The sequence below is a fragment of the Sander vitreus genome, chromosome 13 (genome assembly GCF_031162955.1).
Source record: "Sander vitreus isolate 19-12246 chromosome 13, sanVit1, whole genome shotgun sequence".
NCBI lineage: Eukaryota > Metazoa > Chordata > Actinopteri > Perciformes > Percidae > Sander > Sander vitreus.
Window position 1 is genome coordinate 17,496,602 of NC_135867.1, and position 23,233 is coordinate 17,519,834.

General features: G+C 39.9%; 1 protein-coding gene across 1 annotated transcript in view; it reads left to right on the plus strand.

Moving 5' to 3' along the window:
• Positions 1-1,103: 1,103 nt before the first annotated feature.
• ephb4a (eph receptor B4a) overlaps positions 1,104-23,233 on the plus strand; it is a 39,126-nt gene continuing 16,996 nt past the window's right edge. The window contains exons 1-2 of the mRNA XM_078265657.1: positions 1,104-2,066; positions 21,424-21,494. Of these exons, the coding sequence (XP_078121783.1) occupies positions 1,988-2,066; positions 21,424-21,494 (150 nt within the window). The 5' untranslated portion in view covers positions 1,104-1,987. The remainder of the gene's footprint in view (positions 2,067-21,423; positions 21,495-23,233) is intronic.

A 23,233-nucleotide genomic window follows, 5' to 3' on the forward strand; every position in this document is an offset into this window, starting at 1 on the left:
GAAGCAGGAGAGTACCTACATTTAGAACCATATTGCTGATGTTGTAGAAAAAAGGTTACAGGATAAGTTACTTTTTACAGTGCTTTTTCAGTGCATGCTTTTAGAATTTCAGAAGCAGATGTGCCCCAGTGAAGCTAACTTGGGAAGCCACCTTGAACTTATATGACCAACGGATTTATCTGGATGACTGGAACAAGTACACGGGCTGAACAAGGCCCCAAGGTTCCAAGCAATGTTGTAGCATAGGAATTATTTGTTTAGTGTCTATATAAGGTGTATTTATTTATTTATTTATGATGATTGTAGTTTTACAGCATGGATAATGTATATACCACCATTGACCTTTCTTGCTCTTTGATGTATAAATACTGTATATAGTGTTTTAGTTTATCAGGCTACTTCCCTTAACTATACCTATTTTTGTGCTTCTGTTTGCTGCTGTGAAACTTTGATTTTCCTGCTGTGGGATCAATGATCAGGTATACCTTTGCAAATTGTGTGTATAGTAGGGTTCAATGATTTTATTGCAACTGCGATATGATTTGCGATATTAGAGGGAATGATAATCTTTACAGTATCATTCTTATTTTCATTGAAAAACATATTTAAGTGATTTATGGTGTGATTTTTGCGGGGATGTGTACAAAACAATAATGTTATCTTAAGTCTGTAGAATATGATGTTTGGGCAAGGACATATCTATAGCATCACGCTATTTCATTTAGAAAATACTAATTTTTACACATTTCGCCTTTAACAATTTAAAAACTTTAATATTGTGCCTCCTGCGATTTGAAAATGCAGTAGGCCATTTTGCGATTTTGATACAATTTCCATTCATTTTCAGACCTAGTGTATAGCCTACAAAATGAAAAGGGTCACTTTGAGAAAATAAAACAAAATTAAATAGTTTCTTTAATCCTAATAGGGAATATTCCTTCTTTTTTTCTAAATGTTTGTTAATAAGGGTTTTATTGTGAAGGCGTCCTCCGGAAATCCTGTATCTTATCGAGTGCCGACTCTGGTGCACTCTGCACTTGACTCTGCTGCTATGGAAACGTAGTGGGCGGAGCTTGCTGCTGGTGCCATTCGACTCCGGCTTTCATGCGGTGATGAAGTCTTCGGTGACCGACGTTGAACGTACAGTGTCAGCCCTAAGAGCTACTTTAGCGCACAACTTTTAGTATCCGCTGTTGGTCCTGTCTGCTGACTTATCCAGAGAACTAACTAGATATTTACCCCAGTTTCAGTCTATTTTTCGCCTGTTAATCCAGGCCAGGCTAGACGTGTCGCGCAATATCCCCACCACCTTTCGTGGATTTTTTTTCTCCCCGCAGTCCTAATAGTCTGGTGCTTTAAAAGAGAAAGAAAAAGAAAACACACTTTCGCGGATTGTTTGCCGAACATGACGAGAAGATGTGGAAGTAGGTATGAACCGACTGATAATGAGGATTGTCTCTGCAACTAACACATATGCAGTGAGGTGCCCTTGTTGCGGATTCAGGCTGCTCGATCATCAGGCTGACGGGGAGAATTTGGGAGAAGTCGTGTGGAGCACAAAGGTTTTTGTAAAGCCGAGGATACAACAAGTTTGGACCATGCACCCCTTGTGCTGACAGAGGACTGAGGTGGAAGAGGAGTTGAAACGCTGAAGCATGTTTCTGACTGTTGTTTTTCTGCCCATACTTTCACCACAACACAAAGTTGGACAATTCATAGAAGTTTCGAGTCTGTCCTAACACTTACTATTTAAGGTGCTGCAGCCGACCAGTTAAACGTGCTTTATATTCACAATCGTCTGAATCCGCACTTAGCAAAAGTGTAGTTTTTACTGCAGTGTTGTGTGAAGCTCTCCAAACTGAAGTCCACTTTAAATGCGGACTGGTTTGCAGTCAGTCAGTGCACAGCCGAGCTGCCAGTGGGACTTGATTTTTAATTCAAGGCAAAACAGAAGTCGGTTCATTTTTTACCATTTAGTATCAGCACTATGGAGCTGACATACAGGATCATTGTTCTGCTGGGGTGCATCTTCCTGGACTGGGCTCTTCTGGCTTCTGCAGAGGAAGGTGAGTCTGGAGTTTTCCTTTCAAATGCTACCTGGACTTGTTTTCTGTGGTTGAATGGCTGAGTGAGATATCCAATTTGTATTACATCCTGTTCCTTGCCAAAAAAGGGAGTGCAGTAAAACCACAAGAAATTTGAAGAGCATGCTATGCAAAGATAAGCAAGAACTCATGGAAATAATCATAGAAATATCATGGCAGGATGTGGCTGCAACCTCACTGATTAAAAGTACTGTATGTTACAGACATAACATTAATCCCAATAGTAGTGCCACCATGGAAATGTGCATTCAATTAGGATTGTATTTCCTTCTTCTTCTGGCAGTGGGCTATTTATCTCATTTTGAAAAGAGTGTCTTCCAGAGTGTTGCCAAAGAAATTACAAAAAAATATTGGTTTCCTCTCCTGATATCGTCAGGAAGTCCATTTCTAAGATCTAGTCACTATTAGTTATCACTTTAGAGTCACCTTAGTTATCACAATTACCCTCAGGACCCTTAACCAGCTCACCCTAAAATCAATAATATAATTCAGTGCAGGGCTGATGTGATTTTCTGTGGGTTGATGTAGGTGTAGAGATTTATGTGACGCATTTTAGCGTTTACATTCAGCTTTGAGGAAAAAACATCAAACAGTATCAAATATATAATCGGGATCATGATTTATATTAGTTTCTGGCAGCAGTCTTGACATCAACAGGCAATTTGTTCTGGATCAGCTTTGTGAACCCTGGAGGGACAAATAGGACTGAAATTAGCTATCACAATGAAGAAAATAATGCTTTCAAGTTGTCTGATTTTACAGAGGAGTATAGATCGGCATCATCAGCATAACAACAGGGCCAGTGTCTGGATAATTGGCTTAAAATACATGGGTGGAAGACTGAGCCTCAGTGAGCCACATTGACAAATCAGAATCAACTAGAAGGCCTGGGTGTTCATTTATTTTTTTATCTCCTGGCATGTCTCTTTCTTTTTGTGACAATAATGGGGACGTTTCAGTGCTGTGAAGTCAATTGAAAACTGATTTGAGATTGTTAAGAATGCTGTAGAGACAACTATCCAGGGTGCAGATTCACTTTTTCATCCACCAGCCAAATGGCTAGTGAATGTTTAAATTTGACCAGCCACTCACATAGATCATCATTGTTTCTTTGGCTGGTGAATGAAGCAAATCTACCAGCCACTTGCGTATTTTTACATCATTTGGCTGGTAAATGGTGCTAATTTTGAACCCTGCAAGTTACTGTAAAAACTTTGATTTAAAAAAAAAAAGGTATTTGGAAATATTGTGCCTATGTTTTACTGTGGATCAAAGGATCACAACTGGGTTTCTGTAAGTCTGGCTGCGTGGCGTTTCTGTTGCGTGTCAGTTGCGTGGCGGCTGTGTGGCGTTTTCTATATCTTTGCACACCAGAAACGTGTCTGACGCGGAGCTGCTGCTGCTAGCCTTGTCTGTACACATGTATGTTTCCCATTGATTTACTGCACTTAAGTAGTAGTATACTAGCCTGGCTCTGCCCTCCTATGTACTTCCGGTGAAATGCACCGCGATGCAAAGCAACCCCTACGCAGAACTCCGAAAGGGTCACAACACCGTAGCTACGGCAGCAGCCTTTTTTTGCGTATTTGGCAAGGGGTTTAGGCATCATTCCTCAAGAAAATGTTACGTTGTTAAGGTTTTTAAAAAAAAGAAGCAATTTTCCCATACATTTTGTGTGTCTTTGTGTGGTTTTGCGTCAACTTGTAGTTGTGTTCAGTGTTGTGTCTCTTTTTGGCCATTTTTGTTTTCTTTTCTGCGTGTGTTTTGAGTTTCTGTGTTAGTTTTGCCTTAGTCTTTTTCACATCACTTTGGACCATTACCATTACAATATCTGTGTCTAAAACGTTGGAAAAGCTAAAGCAGCTAACAAATAAATAACACTCAAAAAGCTTAATGACAAAAATTAAAGCTAAAGAAGTCCACCGGGGACCAACTACAATCATTAGATCTGAGACAAGTATTTTAGTTACATTCATTTGGCTAAGGTGCTCCCCAAAATGGCTCGGGTGCTGCACCTAAACCTTATAATGGCGGGGAAAACCTTGGACACACATACGTGCATTAACGTAATACAACACTTTGACACAACAGCCATTTCTCTGGCTAGTTTCCAATTTGTACTGCTAAATAAGGTAGGTGTTTTGTGACAAAAAAAAATTAATTTGCCATGAAAACAATGGACTCTTAAACAATGAAACTTTTCCCCAACTTTGTTCATTCCAATCTATAGTTGCTGTAAACAGGAACATCATGAACATGCATGGCTTCACATACTCTGTGGCAGGAACATGAATCTGTCAACTGCTTCTGGTTTGAGTCTGGGCGTCATGTATCCGCTGGTACAAAATGCCCTTTCTTGGAGGGGTGGACTTACAGTATGACTTCTACTATCTAGACTCTACTAATACATAGAGGCAGCGTACAGTACGTGAGATCACCCCGGGTCTTCTGAAGGGTGTTTTGAAGCTTAGATTTGCAGCTCAAACGCACACCCATCAAAAGAAGATGTTCAATTACCACAGCTACTGAGAGTCTGAATTCTTGCAGGAAAAGCATTGTTGACTTTGTATTTCAAGAGAGAAGGTTGGGATTTTCCCAGACATTTAACATTTACTCCGTTTTCTGGGAGCCAAGGAGCAGCCGATTAGAGGAAATGTAGCTTGTACTTCAGCCGGGACCCTACCTCTGACTCAACTCTGACTTTCTGTTCCTCTGTCTTTTCCTCTGAGACAAAAGAGATGCTTAATCTCAGATCTGTGTGGATAGTGATGCTCAGCAGGCTTTTGGTGGCAGAATTATCAAACATGTCCCTTTTTAGAAAATCAAGAATAGTCTCAGTCAACTTGGCTTCGTTCCCCCCTTGTCAATGTTTACAAGATGCTGGTTCCAAACAGGTGCAGCACAGGCTCGATATGGAGAACAGACATGTAGACGGGAGCTGATGGGTCATAGCGCCTTGCCGACGAACTCCAGAACATCTGTGTCTTGCCAAGTGTGAGCACGATGTCTGGTTTCCGTATCTTGGGTAATGGCCTGCTCCTCTGCCAGCACACTCTGGATCATCCTCCCCCTTGTTCTCCACCTAGTAGGGAATTCAGTAATGAACTGATGGGAGGGAAGATGAAGATCACAGCTGCCAAATCTCTCCTCCTTTTCCAACTAAAGGATAAATGACTCACTTACACCACTTGCTCGTTCAGCGCATGGATCTCTCGTCCTTCTGTCTCCATGAAGATTAAAAAGCAGCCCTCTTGATCCGATAATTACTTTGGCTGGGAATTAATGACAAGCTTTTGGGTGGAAATTGAAATGAAGATACACACACACACACACACACACACACACACAAAAAACAAACACTTTTTCTCTGCCTCGCGTACAGAATACTATAACCAAGGTCTTAAACTGTGAAAAGGCACAAGTTTTTCATCCAGTATTAATAATTCTCACTAATGTATGTAATGTAATGTTCTTTATCCTCCCACACACAAGCTCAACCTGTAAAGTACCCATTTAGTTTTTCCTCCGTGCCTCTCGTTATTCCTTGCACATACAGTTTCTCTCTCTTAACAATGGCAAGATGCAGCCAGTGACAAAAGCACTGCAGTCTTTTTGCACCTGCTCAGGTCCAGAGCTCCAATGATATTACCATCATTTTCAGAAGTGATGTAAACTTGTCGGCACTCATCTAAACTCATAGGACAAATTTTCAACCTGATGGACGACATATTCTGTCCTGTTTAATTTCCATGGCTTAAATGCACTTTTGAGAACTTGTGCTACTGAAATGCAAATAGTAGGAGTTGTCCTAATCAAAAACAGTTTGTAGTGGCACCAATTCTCACGTCAAGTTGCCATTAATTATTTCAGAAGAAGAGCTGTTTTCATTGCACTTAGTTGCATTTTTATTTTTTTTATTTCCTGTGTTTCCACTCAGGTTTTTTTGAATGTGGAATACTAAAATGTGCATAGAAACGAGTGGATGGAAATACACCATAAGAATCTTGTTACATGGGTACATGAAACTTGCCTGTCGATCAGTTGTGAGAAATAGCTGAGATTCTGAAGTTGATGTTGTCTTTAGCAAAATTGATTATTTTTGGCTGGGAGGCTTGCACTGAGTGCCTATAGTTTTTACAGCATTGTAAATCCAGCTTTCTACATCCTGGCAATCATCTGCTTATGCAAAATGCTATGTTACTGCAGCCGTTACCTCCCTCCATTTACAAATCATCGTTTCACATGGTATGCAACAAGAGAGTGCAGCTGCCAGTGTGATTTGTTAAGCAGAAGCCCAACTTGTTAGGTTGAAAAACATCAACAGCACTTTTTTGCCTCTGCTGATGGAAAGAGGGGTGACGTGTCATACTGTCTCTTGTAAACTTTACACACTGCAGTGTGTTTTTTCCACATATCACACTCTGCCAAACCAAATCAAACTTGTACAGAAGAGTTGACATTAACATATTTTGTTCTGCACTTGAAATGACACACCTGCTGCCTCCATCCTGAACAATGAGCTCACACAGCTACAAGTAGATGTGCCAGGGGCCAACTGGGAGTAATGTGATAACGGAGTAATACATTCACATTTCCATTAGAGTTACATGATTTAAAGCATTGTAAATTAAAAACAATATCTTCATACATATTTGATGAGGGGAGAAAAGAAATCATAAAAGCGGATATATCGCCATGCTCTAATGTGAGTGGGTTGACAAAGACGCACACATTTCCCCACAAGCACAGTCTCACTGAAAATGTTGGGCAGTGATCTTGATTGGTAGTGGTTGGGTGGAAGCAGCGAGGGAAGCCAATTAGGGCTGGGTATCGCTTATAAATGATACCAATACCAACAGAGTACTTCATTTGATACGTTTTTTTTTTTCTTACTTCATTCGATACCCATCATGTGAATCAAAGCATTCAGTTGTGTAAAATGCCACCACCACTTCTACCCATCCTAATGATTTTTACACAAATACATTTAAAAAATGTTTAAATGCATTCGACTTCACCACACCACAGACTGTATGGGTTGTAGCTGCTGCAGTAGTGGGCCAATCACAGGTCGCCTTAAATCGAAGAAAGCTGGCGGTGATTGGCTGCAAGCAAGACCATACAAATAGTATTTTTTTCCCAGACTAGAGAAGTTTCAATTCTGCTTAGTACTGCGTTATTTTGGTCGACACCTTAAAGGTATCGAAAACCGATACAGCCCTAAAGCCACTGCACATCTGTATCTTGCCTTAAACAAATACTGCAACACTCACCAGTTGCTTATACTCAGTTAGCCATACAACATAGCAGGCTTCTTTAAAGGGAATTCAAACATTCAAGGCATATTTATGTAATCTGCTGATTAAAGCGCTTTTAGGTGGAGGGAAAGATTGACATCATCCCTCTAAAAGCTTAAATATTCTCGCATTTTCTACACAATGTCTCTTCTGTTTATTACCTCCTATCTCCTCATTGACATACCTAGCATGATGAATGGCATAATGCTTCTCAATCTAAACTAAAACTCACCAAGTGTCTTAAATGCAGAAAGGATGTTTTTATCTTAGAGACCTTACTTGAGCCTCAATCCCTTCTTTCACAGACATGTAGCCTTTTCTTTTGCTACCCTTTCCACGTCCTCTGTCTCCTTGATGTTTGACTGGTGCTATACTGTTTTCTCTTGCTGACTGTCTCCCCTGCCGTGGAAGTGTGGATCGTTTCCCAGAAATCCTTTTAAACGGAACCGATTTTTATAAGAAAGGGATTTGCATTTAAAGCAACCTCCCCCCTCTGTGAAAGCCTGTAGCCCATCATCCTCACTACCTCAATCCGATGATTAGCTTCCTCAAGAGTTAAACAGGCATCCGAGTGCCACAAGTACTCTCAGTCCATGTCTTTCTCTCGCTGTGAAGGATGCATATGGCAGCCGGGAATTGCAGGTGGATGATAGTTTAGCTCGGTGAGAGGATACACCCACAGCCCATACATCCATGTCAGGCATTCACTTTGGAGAGCCAGTCTGTCCTCCACCCACACGCTACTCTCTGAGAGTGGGACACAATGGGGACAGGCTGCAGCAGAGAGGGAATGAGGCCACAGCCTATCAGCCATAAGCACCAAGGAGAATGGGACTTTTAGAGGGATGGGGGTTCTCTTTGAAGTGAGTCAAGGAGAGATGGGGAGACTGGCATGAGCCGAAGTAATGGAAAGAGGGCTAGGAGGGTGCAAGTAATGTGCACGTCGGCACACTGCATAATGAGCAAAGTATGTATATTGCCTATTTGCATTCTGTAATCATACACACCTGGGGCCAGAGATGTGCAATATATGCGATGGGATGAAAATGTGATTATAACAAAGGGATTAAAAAGGCCTTTAATTAGGAGACAACAAATGAGAAGGAGGTATTTATCTCCGGTCCATCTTTCTCATTTATCTTACGCATTAATCACAGCTGTTAGAGGCACACTGAGCATTGTGTAGCAAAACATCTTTTGTGAAACGTTTCTAGGTGCTATGGTTGTCATGTGCCTTGTGGTGTTTTGTCCTCACATTTAAAAGAATAGAATGAAGGGGGTAAAAGCAACATGAGGCCGGCGAGACGTGCGGCTGGATGTGCAAGAATTGATTAAAAAAAAGCAACCTTGATGTAAAAATGTCTCAGCTTGAAGCATGCGCCATCAGTAGGCTTGATTCGATTTGAGTCTGGTATATTTTCCTCCCTGCGTCATAGGTTGACCTACATCTTGTGTTTGATATGGCCGTTTTAAGTTAAAATGCAATCAATTTGGTTCGACATCAACCTAGAGACCCATGTGAACATTTTGTGTCCACCTTTATGCATGCACACAGCTTCAGTATGTCTCCCAGGGCCTGCTTTCATATGCCACACTGAACCAACGGCATAACAGAGACATTCCTGTACGCTAGCTGCCCTCCTACAGCCTGCACACAGCTAAGAGCTTCAAGAGGGAGTCATGCTACAAATAGGAGTGGGTCAGTTCAGTTAAAGAAGCATTAAACACCTTTTTGGCACCTTGGTATCATGTTTTTAAGGAGTGCTGCACACAAAATGTTCCCTCCCTTATGTTCTTACACATCACCGTGCTTTTAAGTGATTGCCTTATTTGCTCAACTCTATCCAACCACTTGAAGAAGAGACATTGTATTATTAAAAATCTGTCCGTTTTTCAGAGATTGGACTAAAGTGTGGTTTTGTAATTCAGTTGGTGAATTACTCTATTCACTCCTTGCTGAAAACATAACGTGGCTGGCCAATAACGGAAAATGATGCTCTTTGTACTCAACTAAATGGCTTCACAGCTAAAGAGATGATTCTATCTTTATTTTAGATATATCGGTCACCGCCACACAAACACCCAGTCGCAGGCTTGGAGGAGCAACGCATTGGCTGATGAAGAGAATTAGCTCGCAGTGTGTCGATGTGTTGATGTTTGAATATGAAAAAGTGTGATCTGTCGGAATACAACAGAAAATTTTCAGAGTCTGTTTTCTTGTATCTCTACTTAGATGTGTCAATCCTTAGATGGTTTATTTAGCTGGAGTCTGCACTGTTGGCTTCAAGCTGTCCACCTCCCACTGCAGATTAGTCACTGAAAGCTGTGTGTGTGTGTGTGTGTGTGTGTGTGTGTGTGTGTGTGTGTGTGTGTGTGTGTGTGTGCGTGTGCGTGCGTGCGTGCTGTTCTCCAAGATTTTTTTTATCCAAAAAAATTATTTGTTGATTCTGCTTTAGTAAAGGCTTTGATAGCAATTCTGTTATAAGTACAGCAGTAGACATTTTTGGGGCTCATCACAGCGGTAGATAGAGCTATGTGGTTTTTTTTTATCATGCCAATTAGGATTGGTGACCTATCCTGTATCATTTTATAAAAGTTCACCTTTCCATGCTTGTTTTGTTCTAACAAATAGGGCTGGACGATTAATCGGAATGTAATCGAAACCGATATTCAGAACCCCTAGCCGACGTAATTTGCCCATGTCGTTTTTTTGTTTTTTTTAAATCCTGGTAATACTTTTCCCAATGTGTGTATTCATGTACGTTCCCCTTAAGAACATACTACCACGTGTACAAAACAAAATAATCATTCATTTATCGTAATCAAGGTCAAATGTTTCAATGGAAGTTAATGTTGCTGCTGCAACTCTGTAGGATATTAGATCATTCTTCTATCATCAACACCCTTTCCAGTGTTTTAGAATGGATCCCAGTCTTTTCTGTTCATGATTAAATGACACAAGACACACATTTGCTAATAATTAATCTATACCAGTAGTTCACTGACAAACTATCTGGTCCAATTGTTGGAAGACACAGCAAACACAGGAGTGGTAGAGTCTCCTGCTGCTTAGGAAGATCATCCCAGATTTCAGCACTGCATGTCTCTAAAGTGTCCGCCCTGCAGGGGTGCCAGTCTATGACTGACCCTGACCTCAGGCCTCCCCCTGGACAGGAGAAGACAAGACAATGAATATCCTCTTGAAGGATGGAGAATATGTTTGAAAACAAGCACATATCCTGCACTTTCTCCTGGTGCTTCTTCTGCTGCGATGACACAGCTCAGCTCTCTGACTTGACAGACGATCAGCTGCCTTCAAGCCTTCTATGAAGGAGATTGAAACTTGAGGCTAGTTTGTTTATAGAGGGCAGTTCTGACCACAGTGCGATGATGTGTGGTAGCTCCCAGGGAAGTGTCTGTATAAAGTTGTCAGACCTGAATTTGTTCCATAAGAGTCTTGGTATAAAAAAACAAAAACATATGGCAGCTTTCTATCTTAGTTATATGTTCTTGTTCTAGGATGATAGATTATCTTTAAATGTGATCACTCAATGATAACCATTTCCCAATCTAAACCTCTTTTTTTTTTTTAAGTAGATGAGTTTGGCTTTGAGTTTCTGTTTAGCTCATTTCCTCTTCTACTCTGCAATTGTACAGATGGTAATCTTTGACGACATCTAACAAAGTAAAACCTTTTGCCAAAAGCATGCCGATAAAGACCGTCATCACAGAAATCGTCTTTTAAAAGACTAAAGTGCTAAAATGTGCTGTGCAGCCCACATCTGTTTACAAAGGCACTTGCCTTTCAATCTTGTAGAGTCAAAGTCTCTGGAAAGAAGAAATACACGTTTTTTTCAAGCTCAGAGGAAGTTTCAGCACAAGTTTGTCGCAACGATGGGACACACTTACTAAAACAAGGCATTCCTCATCTCTCCGGGTTTGCACATGCTGCATATGTTTTTAATTAAATACAAGTGAGTAATATTAACGTATATTCCCTTAATACTGTCAGACTCTAACAGCAGAATTACTATGTACATGATGATGAATATAAAATGTGTCTGGTTATACTAATCAATACATGTGACCCCAATTTCAAGTAAATGGCCTCTTGTTGACAGTAGCAGGTAGGATTAAGTGTAGGAAATTAAACTAAATACAGAAATACAATAAAATGTTGAATATTGGTGGGGAAGGCTTTGTCTATTGATTTACATCCACACGGAAACGCTTTTTGGTATTAACGCACATGTTTTGCATCGTTTTGACTGATCCAAATGAATCCTGTAAGCGTGCTTTTTTTGAAACCTGGTCCCGTAAAACGCTGCATACTTGCGTATCAATGATGTCATCGCCACACCCCTCGACCTCTAGCCTTCGACCTCTTATCCCGCGACGACGTCTCATAACAACAACAACAATTCACTATCGGTCCACGCAAACAATTCTGGTTTCCTTGCACTAGCGATTTTTGTCGTCTTCTTCTTGTGTTTGGTTTCTTCTTCTACTGTCTGTTTACAGCACGCAAGCTTCTCAGTTTTTGGTAATTTTTTGTATCAGAAACAGCGCCACCTATAGGCCTGGAATATCAAGTAGCGTGTTGAGTCATTTACAAATGGATCCGTTTGGACGCAACTATTCTTGAAACGATGCCAGGGAAGACGGGAAAAAAAGATTGTTTTGATACGTGTGGACGTGGCCTTAGGCATTTAGTTAATATAGTCTAGTTCAGAAGCCTGTGGATTCTTATAATTGAGTGTATTAACATGCACATGAATAACCCGGTTATGAGGTTTACTCTTGTTATGATCATATTTGGGATATGGTGTTTACATGAGCAAAGAGAAATCCGGTTATTCATATTCCCTTTATACATACAAAATACTAGGAACAAAACTGCTTTATTAGGTCATGTAAACACACTCACTGTCATCTTAGAAAGAGAATTTAAGGTAAAGAAATTATGGATGAAGAGAGAACAGACAAAATGTGTGTAAACAATCAGAGAAGAATGAAAAATGTGGGAGTGGAAAGTTTGGTCCATTAGTCCATTCATAGATTAGAGAGAAAATGAATCGGAAACTATTTTAATTAATCGTTTTAGTGTTTTTAAAAGCACAAATGCATCAACATCTCCTGGTTCCAGACTCTCAAATGTGAGGATTTCTTTATCATACTGTAAATGATAGTAAATGGGATATCTTTGGGTTTTGGGCTGTTGGTCTGGCAGAAAAAAAAAGACGGCCCAAGTCATGAGAGAAATTAGTGTCTCCAGGTTACAGTGGAAAAGAAGAATCTGCTTGTCTAGCCCCAAAAGCAAGAGATCACACACTACTAGTTTGTCTTTGTTCTTATTTTGGCATCATCTCTTATAGTATTCTTTATTTAAAGACAGCATGGCTTGTGTGGAAATGCAGAGGTCTTAAAAAGTGCAGCATACCCTCCCAAAATATACTGAGTTGATTAAAAAGTCTTTTTAACTTTTCCTTTGTAATTCATTCCTCCTTATAGGATTCTGTATCAGGAAGTCACCAGGGAGTTGGTGTAGCCTGCAACGATGTTCTCTAGAAGCCTTTCAGTTTTTTACAGAATTTGGTTATTTTTGAAGAGGGATTGAGAAAGTGGTGCCCTTAATTGGAAGTAGCGGGAGGTGGATTTACCCAGTGGCAGATCAATATTCCAAAATAGCTGAAATATGCTGTAAAGCAAGGCAATTTAATCAATCACACAGTATACACGGAGGGATAGTGTAGCGAAGTATGTGTTTCAAGCTCAGAGTTTTTAAATGGGCCTACTTAGAACTGAATTCCGAATAATAAACTATTTAACCAGAAAAAAAGAAACTAAGGTTTTTGTTTTTTTTCCCTTTCTTGCTGTTGAATTAAATGTTCAAATCTATTGCTTTCACTTCTTCTTGCCAATATTAGTCAGTTCATTTTGGGCAGATGTCAAACAGTAATCACATTCCATAACTACACTCTAATTTATTGTTAAATATGTCACCTCTCAATAGATAATTTTTTATCTGGTGCAGTCTCTTTGGGAGTATGTTTGGCCTCACAGCTATGTGGATTTTGTTTGTCTGAGGGAGACAACCATTGTGTCAAAACTCATTACTCGTAGGCTGTGATATAAAAAGGCACAGAACCAAGTCAACATCTCATGTCCTCTTAAGGCCCTGACACACCAACCTGATTATTGGCCATCGGACAGTCCGGCAAGGTCAGTGACTCGAGTCTGTTCGGTGTGTTCCGTGCCGTCGTCCGTCAGAGGGGCTGTCTGCCTTCATTTTGGCCGATTTGACATGTTGAATCGGAGGCTGGGCAGTTGGACTCAATGACCAATCTGATTGGTGGAGTGCTAACCCGGAAATGACGAGCGGGACGAACGCCTCTCAAAATCTGACGAAAATCTTTTAAACTGACCTTTGTCGATCTGAAATGAAGACTCAGATTCAGCAACTGTATCCGCCAGACCCACGTGACGCATTCGTCATTTCCGGTTTTCATTTTAGCACCGCCTGCTGTTATGGAGACATATTTCGTCAGTGTGTTCCGAGGCACGTTTTTGACCAACTCGGGGAGACCGATCAGTCCGACTGCCTTTTCTGCCAGTGGTCGGCCTTCGGGTTGGTGTCAGAGCCATTAACCTCAACCTCTCATTTTATGTGAGGGGAAAACTATTAATACCACTGTGATTAAAGTAAACATTTGCCTTGAACTTGTGCGACATGTTGAATAATGCAACAGTTTTTCCTTCCACTTTACCACATTTAATGAAAAGGGAATGGCAATGAATCATAGACGTACTTTTGGGTATCTGTATTAATCAACATTTGTTTTGTGTTCCAACGCCAGAGAAAAGCTTTTTGTAAAAAAAGGTGATTTGCCCGGGTACCAGAGCATGTGTTCGGCTGAAAAACGGCTAGAATTTAAAGAGTTTCAGTGTTGTAGTGAATGTGTTGGCTATTAGCTAAAGGACTCTGAGATAACTGGAAATGATTAATGTGATGGTTCTGCCCAGTGAATCTGTGATGACCTGTAGTCAATACTCAGTGCTTTGGGTCAGTCAGAGTCATTCACAGTAGTGTCACATCTTTGGTTTCTGTCCAGTATCAAGCTCCCTGCCTAGCTAGGTCACATCCTGTCCTGGGACAGAGACCAACCACAACATGTATTGATATGCGTCCCTACAGGCAAGAAAGCAAAAAAGTGTCAAACATTAACACCCTTTTTTTTTATCTCCCCTTCGCTCCTTTCATCTCACTACTCCACGACACACACTTAAAGTTGCTGAGCTTATCCACACGTGCCACAGGAGGCTTTTGTTATACAGCAGACGAGGGGTTAAATGCGTCCTGCTTGGTTGCTGTGCATGTGAGTGATGTGCTTGTTGGCGCCCTCCACCAGACCAGGAGACAGGAAGGGGATGGGACCTAAAGGAAGCTGAGGTCTAATCTCAGTAGACACAACTCTGTCAAAGACACACAAACAGGGCTCACACACATTTAGTACAAAAGTTATTATGTTCACGTGCATACACTGACCTACACTCACAGAAACAAAGCTGGCTGGAAAGCTCGTGAAGAGAAATCGTTTTTTTTTGGTTTTTTTCTATTTGCATTCTTCATGTGCACTATGGTAGATAACCTGAGTGCCAAATACATCCAAAATTAGTATTTTTTTCAGATTAACCAACGATATTCTTTGTAACATGTGCCCAAAAATACCTGGAGAACAATCGTTCCTATCACATAATGAATGGGATCATTTTCAGCAAAGGAATTATTTAAAGACTCCAACAAACAAAATACACTTCACTGACTTTTCTAGTAGCAGCTGTAATCCATCAAACATCTATCAGACAACCTTATTCATTTTACCTATAGGTAGCCATGTATGAATATTGGCCTCGCTTGGAAACATCTGCTAATGTTACTATAAAGAGAAAATGAAGGATTCAATTAAGGAATAGTTCAACATTTTGGGAAATACGCTTATTTGGCTTCGTGCCAAGTTAGAGAATACCACTCCTATGTGCATATTAAGCTACTGCCAGCAGCCAGTTAGCTTAGCTTAGCACAAAGACGGGAACAGACCCAAGCTAGCTGTTTCCAGTCTTTGCGATAAGCTAACGGTACAGACATGAGAGTGGTATCGATATTCTCATCCAACTCTTGGCAAGTAACCGAATAAGCATATTTCCCAACATGTTGAACTATTCCTTTTAATTTAAATGCGAAACATATAGGCTAGGTATTAAATTGCCCAAGGCACCAGATCATCCCATACATATGTCTGATTTTAGGGTATTGGCTTTGGAAATTTTAGAACATGTGCTAGCAGTTACCCTTGAATCACATGAGGTTCTGAGTTCTACCTGGAGGACAGTAACTCCCCTATCAAGAAATGACATATGGAGCATGGAAGGGAGCAGCTTTAAGTCCCAAACCACCAAACACATGTTATGCAAGCAGATAAGATGCCTTTGCTTAGCAATTCAAGATCTATTTAATTTCCATGTCTTGTATTTATTGAACTACTTCATGAAAAAAAAAAAAAAAAGTATTTCACTGACACAAAACTAATTTCAGTGTTTGATTTTAAAATAATCATAATAAATAATGAAGCTGCACATGTGGTTCATGCCAATAGTTGGGAAGATGTGATGTAAAAGGAAAGTATTGAGCGCAAATACATTATAATGACACCACATTGTTATCAGCATGTCATGGCTTCATGTTAGCTGACTTGGGGAAAAAAATGACATTGAGAGGTAGCTGTAATATTGGCAAACACACTAATAAGCCCATCTAGTTTTTTTGTCATCTATAAATCCTTCTAACATCTCTTCCCCTTCTCACATTCCTCTTTTTCATTATCCCGGTTCTTTCCCTCTGTCTCCATTTCTCTATGTGTATGAGGGTAATTGGCACTCTGTTTCTTTAATTAAAATGAGGTTTAATTGTAGCTGAACCAGGGCAAATGTTCATAGGCCTATAATTTCCCTATCACACTCCAGAGCCACAGAGAAAGTGTAAAACAGGGAGGGAAAGGGCATGCGGGAAAGAAATGAACACAAAGGTGAAGAATTGTGAGCAGGATTTAGATCAAATGGCTCCTGCTCTCAAATTTGAGGTTGGTTGTCTAAAGCCTGAATACGTCTGTATAATAAGGGTGTAATATTCGCCATATAGTCCCCCTTTGTGAAAAATACAGGGTCAGGTTTTACATTTGATACAAAAAAAGCAATACCTAACCCTTACCTGTGTTTTTCTAAAATGAATTTATAAAAAACTATACCAAGACAAATTCTAATATCTCAACACACCTACTTCAGACCTGCCTCTCAGTGTCATTACCTGTCTTATAATGTTACATTTCCATAATTGTAATTCCATGGCTCAGTTCAAGTCTTCTTGCCAGCGCCAGTATCAGTTTAGACTTCTCTGCTGTCTGCTAATGTGGACGATTGTACTGTAATTACTGTACAATTGTTTGTTTTGGGTGTTAAATGTGGCCGGATGAAGAATTTTCATTGTTCCTACATTTTTCTAGCACTCTGGGCAATTTTCCGGCGGTGGGTGGTCGCCGCTGTTGTAAGAATGTAGGGGAAACGCCAGCTTCCTCTAACGGGGCTTAAGTCTGAGCCTACTTCAGAGAAAGGCAAGGTCGTGCATGCACATAATAGAAACACTCACCATCTCATCGAAACACTCACGCTCACACATCCTGTCTCATAAACCTTAATGACAGAGCAGTGATAAACAGTGATTATCATGCTGGGGGGAGGGGTGGTGTTTCTTTTCCACTACTTAAAAAAAGAAATCTGAATATGAAACGGAGGCAGGTGCGGAGACGGGGCAGCCTGAGTATTATGAAGGTGTTTATTTTAATTTTTTTATTATGCCGAAGTAAACTCGAGCTAGACTAAATGTGGGGAAAGCACCAGCCTGAACTTTGTCATCCAATTATCACCTCTCCCCTTTCTCTCTGCAGACTTCCCTTTCTTACTCTTTATCGCCTCATATTGTTGCTATAAAGCGAGAGGAGGGAGAGAGGCATACGTTTGTGTTTCTTTACGAGGAAGTTGCACAGAGAGAGCGTAAAATGAGTCGATTGTAAAAGACAAATGGGTAATAAGTAATTGATTCGAGTCACATTTACCTCTCAGTGTGATATCCCGACGAACCTGCTGCATATATGCAACCCTGATAATTAGTGATGTCAAGTCGTTGCTTTCATGTGCTGTGTATGAGACGGGCCACCCAGATGATGGGAACGAGAAAATGAAACTGAGGTGGAATGCTATAAGAAAGATTTAAATAATTTGGCTGTACGGCAGTGGGAGTGGGGTCGAGAAGGGGATAAATACTGTGTGTGTTGTTCACTGAGGAAATGTATTAAATTAGCAGGAGCTAAGATGTGAGCAGCGGTGGGCGCGATCGAGTGATCATTGAAATCATTATGGAGAAAAAAAAAACCAACACTAGATGTTTTTCAATTGTTCTTTTACTGTTAATTGTTTTGTATTAAAATGTAAATGTGTTGCAGTATAACAGGTTTTTCAATCTAAAGTATGCATTGGGGCAGTGGAAGATATATATTCAATAGTATAGTCAAGGCAATCTACAATATGTATTACTTTGTATTTTTATAGACATTGGGACTTCTGACCAACTATGTTAATATTGTATTATTCTGTCAATTTATCCTATTAATATTTCCTTGTAGTGGGATGTAGGATAATTCATTGAAAAAGTTTTTTTATGGGAAAAGAAAAAAGTTATCACCTTCATCAAGCACGATGGAACAACAAGCTGATTTTCCATAAACTATATACTTAGAATATCTCAGTATCCCTTTTATATTCAGTTTTAAGTGTGGAAGGACTAAAGAGAGAGTTTAAACATTCCATCCTGAATGGGCCGAGCTTCCCTGCATTATCTGATCTTAAACCGACAGTTTACCGTTCAGTAGTGTTAAACAACGGCAGCTGTAACATTTGTCTCAGTAGGAAGCGCCAGTCAGACTCGGTTTTATCTGTTGAGTTTTTGCTGTCCCTTCATGTGTATTTCATTGAAATGTGGGTTGCTAAGTGGTAAATGTAATTGCCTCTCACTTTACACAGGATCACAGAGATTAGTAACTGTAGGCGTTGCAGTTATTTTTGAAAAATACTACTAAGTGTTAGGGCTGAAATATATATTCATAGAGCATGAGGAGTCCCTGACAGCTTTCATTTCTTTAATGTTCTATGTGAAATGTTTTTTCCAAACATCCTTTTCTTCTGTATACAGTATTCCACAGGAAACAGACTGTAATCATTAACAGCTATTGAACAGACAATGAAAGTAACTTGGACACGGGTGTTAGGTATTCCACTGTAAGGACGAATTCTTATAATTTGGTGGCATCATTTCTCACATTGACACTTGTAGTCAAACTATGGGAGGTATTATATTGGATGTACTGTATTTTCCGGACTATAAGTCGCACTGGACTATAAGTCGCATTTATTTAGAAATTTATTTCACAAAATCCAAGACCAAGAACAGACATTTAATCTGGAAAGGCAAGTTATTAAACTACACAATAGCACACAGAACAAGGGGCTGAATACGGTAGGTGTCCGGTATGTTAACGTAACGTAACTGCACTGTTGACGAGCCTCTCCCAGCAGCACGTTGTTCAAGCACCCATCTGTGGACTCGTTCCTCCAGCTCTGGCCATCTGGATTTCAGCGTTTTCTTCATTGCAGTAAGACTAACCTTTTCGCCAGTCCCTCACAAGTTTCTCACTCACTCCAAACTTTCGTTCTGCTGCTCAACCGTTTTCGGCTGCGTATTTTACTACCTGCAGTCGCCTGCAGTTTCTTTTCTTGTCTTTAGGAGCAGCATATAGTTGTCACAAGCCTAGAGCGCCTCTCGCGGCTGTAGACGGTAATGTTTTCAGTATGAAATAACATGTTAAATTATATATATTTTGATATATAAGTCGCACCTGACTATAAGTCGCAGGACCAGCCAAAGTATGAAAAAGAGTGCGACTTATAGTCCGGAAAATATGGTAGATATTTTTCTTTATTTTAGGACTGAAACAAATGATTCTTTTTATTATTAATGTATTGATTATTCTTTTGATAAAAATCACAGTTTTCCAGTGCCAACCATGTCTTTAAGTTTTTTCGAAACGCAAAGATGTTCAATTTACAACGATATAAAACAGATGATTGTGTGCCTTTGCTTGGGGTTCATTAAACTGAAGTGCCCGACAATGGGAAACATACATTTTCTAGTTGAAGTGTTTTAGACTACATTCTATTTAATGCACATTTTGAAGAATGTAACTGAAGATACTAATTAACAATTTTGTCTCTAAATATGTAAACCAAAAGTAATTATTAAACAAATCGATAAATGATTATTAAAGAACAACAGGGCCATCTAATCTCCACATTCAGATAAATACAGATGGAATCACTGACTCTGTATATAAAGTAAGACACTTGTTGTTGGCGGCCATGTATTCAGAGCAGATGTTTTGGACAAGAAAGCAACATGTTGAAGTAAGAGGTGGAAACAACACATTTTAAATAGTTGAGATATGCAACACTTTGGCCTCATTCAGGATTCAGAGGGAAATATTTTTCAGATCTTTTTTTCTGAATATAAGAATTGTAAGAATTATCTTACTAAAATTGTAATTTTATGGAGCCGCCTTGGTAGCCAAGTGGTTACACACATGAAGATGACATATAACTGCAAGGTTGCCAGTTCAATTCCAGCCAGGGATCTTTGTTGCATGTCATACCCCCCCTCTATTCCCCTGTTGCCTTTCTATAAAAAAAAAAAGTGAATTATGGTTGCAGTTTAGGCATAATTTTATTATTAATATGAAACATTATTACTAAAATCATTAATGTGATGGAAATAATGCACTTATACTTAAATAAAGATGTTGAAACCAAAATTGGGGAAACATAAAACCATGAAGGAAAACTGAGAAAAGTTGTTTTTTTTGCATGCCGGGTCAGGGGTGTGTGTGTGTGTGTGTGTGTGTGTGTGTGTGTGTGTGTGTGTGTTGGTATGCCAGACTTTACTGTTGAGCCTTATATTGGGAGCCTAATTCAACAAAACATCTCAATAACCCCAATGATAAAGTCTTCACTAAAACCCCCATTTCTTCCAGCATCCATTTTCATGCAAGTGCTCACCCTGATCATGGCACACTGGAGAGCTGCATTAAATCCTGTTTATTGGTAAAACCAAACGGCCTCACCCTTGAGATGAGCTTCTGTGGGGAACATGTAGGGCTCTAAAAACCAGTCTGTGAGAGAAAGCTCATCCCATCAGTATAAATACTAGTCACAATTCAGCAGAGGCAATCTGCCAAGAAAGCTGGGGGGAGAAAGATGTCCTCACATGAAAAGAAGTCCCTTCACCCTAACCTAACTTGCAAAGTTGCATGCAGTTCAGGTCCCGGATTTTATTGTGATACTGAATCATAGCAGAAATGCTCAGATTGTTTGTGAGCTGGCAGCCTGCCCCTCAAAAGATTACACAAATCAATTCTATTGTAATCACAGATCGTGACTGGAAGGGCTTAAATCTTTATATTTGTGTGTCTGTGAGTGTGTTTCTATGCAAGTCTAGTCTGTTCTCTTGTTCCTACTACTCGTCCCTACTCTCTCTGGACAAAAGCGGATTCTTTTCAGCAGGTTTAGTGTGACCACAGGCATGGTGTGTTGCAGGGAACACAAGGGACGTGGGGTGAATAAAAACAAACATGAGAAGAAAGACAATTTTAAGGTAGTGGGGATGTTTCTGTAGATGTAATTGACTGGTGAAACTCCATCTTCGAGCGTAATCCCAGTTTAAGCCATAGCTGATACTTGGCAGACAGCTTGGGACTTGAAATATGTCCAATCTTTGATTTAAAATTCACTTGTGTGTTTCTCTGAATGTAAATGAGTCTTGTACGTGTCATTTTTATATTTCCTGCTCACATCTTTTTTCACAGAGGTCCTGATGAACACTAAAACGGAGACTTCTGATCTCAAATGGACCATCTTCTCACATGCCAAACCCGAGGTATGTAACCCCAGCTTCACCATGTTATCTGTATTACTAACACAACCCTTGTGGTGACTGGAGATTTTTGGCTTCCAGCTGTTCCTTTGTTACTTTGGCTATAAAAGAGCTCCTTATATGGCAGGTAACTGACAGAATAAAGGAAACGTCAGAGTGAATTTGGGATTCAAAATACATTGAAAGCAGATGCTGTGATATATCCCATCAACCTTGGAGTTGAAGTTACTGGCTGCCCACAATTTTGAATACTGCTGCCAGAAAACGACATATTTGTAATTTGATCAACTAAGGAGTGGTCGCTAGGGTATTTTTTGCCAACAGTGTCAGTAACCAAAACTGCTCAACTTGCTGATTTCTCAGAAGGAAAATGGTTACAGTAATGCTGGCAAGGAGATATCTGGAACCAGACAGAAATACTCAACAAATGTATCTGTGCTTTTGATTAAGATGCAAAGCAAAACAGGCCGACAGTCTCTAAATAGTTTGCAGAGCCATTATCATTTGAAGCCATTGATCAAAAGCTTTACACAAAGAGTATTAAACAGATGTAAATTCTGGCTTCTCAATTTCAGAAAAACTTTTCGTACAGTTGCACACACATTAAACACAGGCCTGAATTACAAACATGCTCAGGACTTATCCATGCTATACACACTAATGGAGAGATGTCAGAGTGAGGGGGGCTGCTCCTTGGCCAAGCAGTTGGGGGTCCGGTGCCTTGCTCAAGAGCACCTTGGCAGTGCCCAGGAGGTGAACTGGCATCTCTCCAGTCTGTACGGGGACTTGAACCAGCGACCCTTTGGTTCCTAACCCAACTCCCTACGGACTGCCCCCCCAATTTAAAAAAGAAAAAAAAAAAAAGAGAAAAAAACTATTTATAAGGACACCAAATAAAGCTAATATTCATGTTAAACCTCAGGTGTAAAACTATTTTAATGAAACTATCAGTATAATTTTGTAGTTTAACAGTGATATGTATCGGACTTCAGTTACAGACTCAAATTCTTGTGTAAACGGCGATAACACACGATCAACCCTGTTCATGCATTAAGACAGGTTGAATGCTGGTTGAAAGCTGTATGTGTCTAAATAAAACATACACATACGTTTGTGTGTGTAAAAGTCGTGTCATTTACCTCGCTCAGACCTACAGTATGCTTTGTACTCAAAGGAATGTCAAACATATGGCCTATATTACTAAATCAGTCTCGCAGTAGTTATACATCTGTATATTTGTACATCTCTCTGATTTTTTTTTTTCAAACACTCATTTCTACCAAGTTCTTTCAATAATCACCAATAACCAATTCAAATCCAGAAGAGCCCTGTGCATCGCCATCACAGAATAATGTAGTAAAATGTAAAGTCCTAAGTATTTATTTTTTTGGGATTGAAAGGGAAATTCTGCCCTCCGAGAGATTCAAACCTGGCTCTCAGTGCTCTGCTGCACTGTAATTCATTCACACCAGTATTCTGCCTCACTCAACACATCATCTGCAAATGGATTTTTAAAGATTTACATATTTACATAACTGAATTTCTGAGCCTCAAGTTGAGCAAATCTGCTAAATTCTGCCCTGAGTATGTTAATTGCATGCTTGTTTCCTGCTCTTGGGAACATAGTGATGGTGAACATGTTTGCTGTTGACTCAGAAGTCGAACATTAAAGCCTTTTTTGTTGCATTTGGCTCCCCAACAAATGTAGATTTCTGAGGAGGGTTTTCGCTTTATATGTATTT